Here is a 6,249-nt window from a genome sequence, read left to right as displayed (position 1 = left end):
GAGGGAGGATTTATTTTATCTTTTTAGTTTATACTGGAGTTTAGCCAGTCAACAGTGCTCTGATAGTGTCAGGTAGACAGCGAAGGGACTCAGCCATGCATATATTAATACACGAATCCATTCTCCCCCAAACTCCCCTGCCGTCCAGGCTGCCACATAACATTGAGCAGAGCTTCATGTGCTGTTCAGCAGGACCTTGTTGGTTATCCATTTTAAACATAGCAGTGTGTACATGTCGAACCAAAATTCCAAAGGAGTGGCTTTTTTAATGGACATATAGCTCTTTCCAGCCTCCCTTGCAGCTAGGAGTACCCATGTGACTAAGTATTGGCTAGTGAGGTGTCAAGGGAAGCGAGGGTCCAGCCAGCCACAGTGTCCCTCAAGCCTTCCACCCTCCATCCACCCTGCTCCTCAGGATGCAGAAGACCCCCCTGGGGGTGGGGGGCACCAACCAACAACATCCCTTCAGCAAGAGAGGAGCAACTCGGGTCCCTGAACACTGCGTGGGCCTAGCCCCCAGACCAGTCTGGATAACCTCCACAGGAAAGAACCGGGAGAAAGAAAAGACGTTCTATTTGGTGCCAGGCCGTGCTCTTTTGCATCTCTGTGCCTGAGTTTGTATCCTCACTGGCTCTCTACCCCCAGGGATTCCAGTCGGCATTTTCGGTTGTCCCAGGTCAGGAGAGGGCACAGGGCCACTGGTTTCTAGTGCATGGAGCCCAGAGGTGCTCACCACCCACCCTAGCTGTGGGACAACCTCCCACAGCTAAGACTGATCTCATCCAAAAAGCCAACGGTGCACCCGCTGAGAAACTGCTCTTTCCTTTTGGCGATTCAGTTCCCATCCCCCAAATGGGGGATACTGAACGATCGTGGGGTTTTTTGTTTGTGTTTGTTTCTGGTTGCACCAGGTCTTCATTGCTGGGCACGAGCTTTCTCTAGTTGCCGCGACTGGGGGCTACTCTTTGTTGTGGTTCTTGGGCTCCTCACTGTGATGGCTTCTCTTGTTTCAGGGCACAGACTCTGGGCACGCACGTGTCAGTAGTTGCAGCATTCAGGCTCAGTATTTGTGGCTCACAGGCTCTAGAGTGTGGGCTCAGACTTTGTGGTGCATGGGCTTAGTTGCTCCATGGCATGTGGGATCTTCCGGGACCAGGGATTGAACCCGTGTCCTCCGCATTGGCAGGAGGATTCTTATCCACTGCACCACCAGGGAAGTCCCTGAACTATTATGTTTTTTATGAGGACCCGGTGAGATGATAGACATGACCCTACTTTTAGGAAATGAGACAGTCCTGCTGAGATAGTCATGGAGTCTTTATTATTGCAATAAATTAAGGTGGAAGCCCCAGAGGAGGGGAGTGAGGCAGGTGGCCAATAGATGTCCAAAAAGAAAGGGGGATGCTCCACGTAGGAGGGGGTTCCAGGGTGGGCTTGGGGGGAACGGCACAGGACCAGGAGAGAAGGCAGGGCGCCTGCCGGCAGCCTCAGTCTTGGGAAAGGAGAGAAAGGGGGGAGTCCAGCCAAGGGAGGGGGCGGGAACTGCTGCTGGTGGCCCCCATAATGCCCACGGAACTCACTCCATCCCCCACTTCCCACCCTGCCTGGGGCCCCCATCCCTCTCACACATACATGCTTCTCCCCACCACCCTGCCATCTCCAAGGCTGCTCACTCCTCCCAAACTTTCTCTCCATCACACACACACACACATACACACACCTCCTTCCTCTGTGGTCTTGCCCCTGGCACACCCCATCACACACACTCATCCACGCTGTTTGGGTCCAGAGTGGTAGAGCTGGGCTGGCCTAAGCTGACTTCCCTCCAAAGCGGGCCCTTTCCTTGCAGCAGCCTTGAAGCCTGGCCCGTGGAGCTGCAGGGTCGAGACCATCAGCTGGAGTCGGGAGCTGAATATCACCCAGGATCCAGAAGGGACATGGGAGACCTGGAGGCTCATGACAGGCAGAGTGCCTGGCTCTGGGTGGAGGGCCAGGAGCACCGGGCAGCACAAAGGCACTGGGAGGAGCAGGATGGTGTCCCCGGAGCTGGGGAGGGCAGGCATGGGGTGAGCCGGCTTGACTTGGAGAGCAAGCCCAGGGCCATCAGCAGCAGCGACATCTCAAGGCACTCCAGGTGCCCCATCCCTGCACAGCTGGGGTCCTCCCGGAGCACCTCCTCCTGGGAGGAGCCAGGCTGCAGAGCGATCGCCCGGAGGACCAGGGGTGGCCTCCCTCTGCCCCAGGGTCTCCAGGCTGGATGGCGAGGGAGAGGGCATCCCCCACAGCCACCAGCACAGGACAGCTCAGACCTCGGGGCCCCCGAAAGCCAGGTTGTCTCGGACCATCAGCGTCTTGCGGAAGTCGCGGTCCACCAGGGGGCGCTGCATGCGCCACTTGTGAGCCTCCTGCAAGCCGGGCTCGAAGTAGTAGATGCAGGCACCGAAGCCCACCAGGATGAGCACAGAGATGAACAGGTAAACAGGCACGAACCAGTCCAGGAAGTGCGGCATCGCGGCGGCCTTGGCTGCTGAGACACGGTCGGTGAGAACCAGCAGAGGGGCGGCTTGTCCATCCTCCCACCCACCGACCCGCCCACCTTCCCTCCCAGAGGGGGCACCCGCGGTCCTCACTGAGCCAGGCGGCCAGAGCATCACCTCGCAGGTGGGCAGACCAACACCCGGAGAGTGGAGGGCAGTGACTCAGCACCCCGGCCCCTGAGCAGGCACACCCAGGGGCCCACCCAGCTCCTACTCACCCCTCTACAAGGAAGCCTATAGCGGAGGGCCCACTATGCCTCAGTCCCTCAGTAGAACGTGTGGCCCCAGGCCAGCCGGGGTTGCCTAACCACTCCGGGCCTCAGCATTGTCCCGGGTAGAAGGGGAGACAGCAACCAGAGACTTGAGGGGACGGGGTGAGGTGACTGACCTCTCAGAGCTCTCACTAAAGGACGACTCGGGCGGTCCTCCGAGCCCCCTCTCCCGGCTCTGACGTCTGCAGAGGCTGCCACTTGCCAGGCCCCTCACAGATGAGTGGGTCCCCAGCCACCCGCACATCCTGGCCAGGTGTCGCCTGATAAAAGCGTGGTGAACAGCCACCCATCCCCAGGGGACCTGGTTGATATCAACAAGGTCTGCACAGGCTCCCGAATTCAGGCCCATGCCCCATGTCATAATTATAAGAGTGTGGACACAGGCAGCAGCCCCCAAAGACGGGCCTTGATTTCCATGTCCATAAAAATGGGAAATTATAGGGCTGTTGTGACTGTTAAAAGAGATAATTTATATAAAGTGCTAAGAACCAGTGCCTGATGCTTACTGAGTGCTACATAGTACTTTGTTCCTATTCTCTGAGCCTCAGTTTTCTTATCTGTAAAATGGGCATAGAAGTAGGACCCACTTCTTAAGGTCTCTGTGAATGTTTAACAACACAGTGCCTAAAGTTCCTTTAGCATCATGCTGCCTGGTGCAGAATCAGCACTCGATGAACACTGCTGCTGCTGCTGCTAAGTCACTTCAGTCGTGTCTGACTCTGTGTGACCCCATAGATGGCAGCCCACCAGGCTTCCCCGTCCCTGAGATTCTCCAGGCAAGAACATTGGAGTGGGTTGCCAATTCCTTCTCCAGTGCAGGAAAGTGAAAAGTGAAAGTGAAGTCGCTCAGTCGTGTCCGACCCTCAGCAACCCCATGGACTGCAGCCCACCAGGCTCCTCCATCCATGGGATTTTCCAGGCGATGAATACTAGCTGATGTTATTTCCAGGGCACCAGAGGGGGAGCAGGAAATGGAAGCTGGCAGGTTTAAGGTGATTCACAAGTGTTCCATGTATCCAGCTCCTTAGAGTGGCCCACCCCTGCTCTCTGCCAACCATGCCAGCCTCATCTGCACGCCACGCCACCAGAGGGAACCACTTGTCAGTCACCTGCGTGTGCCTGCATGTTATGCAGTCTCCATCTCTGCATGTGCTTTCATTTTCCCGGAATGTCCTCTGTGTTCATGTTCATCTGGCAAACTCCTATACATACTTCAAAAGCCACACCACAGACTATCTTCTCCAGACATGGGACAAATCAGGACCCATTTCATCCACCTTCGGATGGCTCCTGAGGTGTGAGAAAGGGGTAGGGTGAGGAGCCCCACCTCTGCCTGCCGGGCAGGGAGGCCACGGTCAGAATGGAGTCACGGATCTTACAGCAGGTCTCTGGGCTAAGTATCATTGTCCACATTTTATAGATGAAGAAACTGAGACCTGGAGAAGCTCGCTAACTTGCCCCGAGTCACGGAGTCGGACTCCAGTCCCCCAGCGATGTCCTGAGGTTTGATGGGGAAAGACACCTGAACTGAATGAAATGAGTGAAGGCCCACCTTGTCTTCTAGGGAGGGAAGAATGACCTCCAGGGCTGGCTGAGGAGAAGCCCCAGGTTCTCAGACCTTGGGCTCCAGACCCCAGCCCTCTTGTCCCTCCACTGCCAGGTGGGTCTCCGAGAAGGGCTGTGACCCCAGGGGAGGGAAGGGTGCTGCTCCCCAGTCCTGCGTCCACCTGGAAGCCTTCCCGTGCCCTCCAGGGTCCCCACTGGCTGCTCCGAACCGCAGTGGCTCGAGGTGCCCTATTCTCTCCACCGGGGAATAAAAGGAAGAGTGTGCTAACGGCCCAGAGTCGGAGCTAGAGCCTGTCCTCCTAACCATCTGCCTTTCTGGAGAGCCAAAGAGAGGGTTCTGAATTGCTGGTGTGGCCTGGGTTTGGGGGAGGTGGAGAAGGGGACCCACGAGCAGGAAGGCTGCTCCAAACTAGCCTGACCGAGGCCGAGAGGTTCATGACCCCTCCCCTGGCCCACCCAGGACCCCAGGCTCCTTTGAGCTTAAACAAGAGGATGGGGGACTTGGACAGAGCAGGAGCCGTTTCAGCCGCAGTGCTGTGGGCCCGTGGAGCAGTGGTCTGGGCCTCCCACCCTTTCCAGCCCTGTAAAGAAAATCCCAGGCATTCTGGGGCAACCGAGGACCCCAGACCTTTTCCTGGCATCTCAGAGGACTGGCTCAGCTGAAGCAAAACCTCCACTGGCCTTCTGTGTGACCTTGGGTCACTCCTCACTCTCTCTGAACTTCAGCATGTCCCTGCACAATGACGAGGTAGGGATGGGGGTTACCAGATGACCTATAAGGAATTTTCTAGCCCCCATTCCAGCAAAAGTCCCATCCAGGACAGTGCAAGGGTTGCAGACCTCCTTTCCCTGCCTCTTAAGCCGCTGGCACCTCTCCACCTGGCAGCCCAACCCCCACGCCCGCAGACCCACCTCAAGCCCTGCAGAAGCCTGTTCCGGGCGGGGGCTCTGGGCTGAGCGCGCCGCCTCAGCCCAAGCAGCTCAGTGTCGGCCCGTGGACTCAGTCGTAGCTGCTGTCCCCAGAGATGCTGCCGTCTGCAGCCGCCCTGGGTGTGGGAAGCAGAGAAAGGGGCGAGGCCAACGCCCCCCACGGGAGACAGTTTCTCAGGCCCAGGGGCTCTGCCTGGGCTGGGGGGCGGTCCTGGGCTGGGCAGCCTGTACCTCTCCCCGCCCATCAGAGACCCTTCCCTCTGTCCCCCACCCTCAGGATAGCAGGAGGTGGGACTCGCCTCAGCCAATCAGCAGCCTGGCAGAGCAAGGGCTTTATCCTCCGTTGCCCTGGCAACCAGCCTTCTCTTCTGGATCCCCCGCACTGTGCGCGTGGTGCAGAGATGACAGGCAGGGCAGGATAAATTGGGGACGGACAGGAGTCACCCAGCAGGCTGCTGGGCCCCAAGAGGAAGCGGCCCCGACCATCATAACTAGGACGGTTGGGAGGCTTGTCGTCTGAGGGTACGGAGAGATTGGGGTCCCTGGCATGGGGGCGGAACACCAAAGCAATAGCAAATAGAGCCAATGAGGGTCATGTGCTAAAGAGGGAAGAACCAAGACTGAGAGTCTGGACACATTGGCCCAATGTAGCATTTATCGTATGCCAGGCACTGCTTCAGTGCTTTGTTTATATTAACTCATTTATTGGTCCTCCAAGGTCACATGGCAAGAAAGTCTCAATGCCAGGGTCAGAGCCCTAGCCTGGGCTGCAGGCTCCCTCACAGGGGCTGGGTTCTTCCTCACCAGCCCCAGAGCCCCCGGGCTGGGGTGCAGCCTGAGGTGGTCATGGCTTTCAGGCACCGAACCCCCCCTGGCCATGCCAAGGCCTTGCCCCCACATCACTTCATTTGCTCCTCCATCTGGGTGGGTGTTAAAGCCCATTT

The 6,249-nt window shown here is 57.7% G+C and overlaps 1 protein-coding gene across 2 annotated transcripts; it reads right to left on the bottom strand.

Moving 5' to 3' along the window:
- Nucleotides 1-1,299: 1,299 nt before the first annotated feature.
- Nucleotides 1,300-5,619, bottom strand: SMIM45 (small integral membrane protein 45). 2 transcript variants are annotated; one of them, XM_086403082.1, is made up of 3 exons: nt 5,288-5,619; nt 3,919-4,099; nt 1,300-2,524 (listed from the first exon to the last, which is right to left on the bottom strand). In XM_086403082.1, exons 2-3 carry the CDS (start codon nt 3,956-3,958, stop codon nt 2,304-2,306), a joined length of 261 nt encoding a protein of 86 aa, XP_086259208.1. In that variant the 5' UTR covers nt 3,959-4,099; nt 5,288-5,619; the 3' UTR covers nt 1,300-2,303. The 2 variants fall into 2 exon arrangements, with proteins under 2 accessions (XP_086259208.1, XP_086259209.1); XM_086403083.1 differs by lacking the exon at nt 3,919-4,099 and having other exon boundaries at nt 5,288-5,566.
- Nucleotides 5,620-6,249: the final 630 nt, after the last annotated feature.

The sequence above is a fragment of the Bos grunniens genome, chromosome 5, assembly GCF_055505025.1.
Source record: "Bos grunniens cultivar Pamir isolate PY7600 chromosome 5, Bosgru_T2T1.0, whole genome shotgun sequence".
Classification (NCBI taxonomy): Eukaryota; Metazoa; Chordata; class Mammalia; order Artiodactyla; family Bovidae; genus Bos; species Bos grunniens.
Note: the sequence above shows the minus strand (reverse complement) of the source record. Positions and strands in the feature narration are given on the sequence as shown.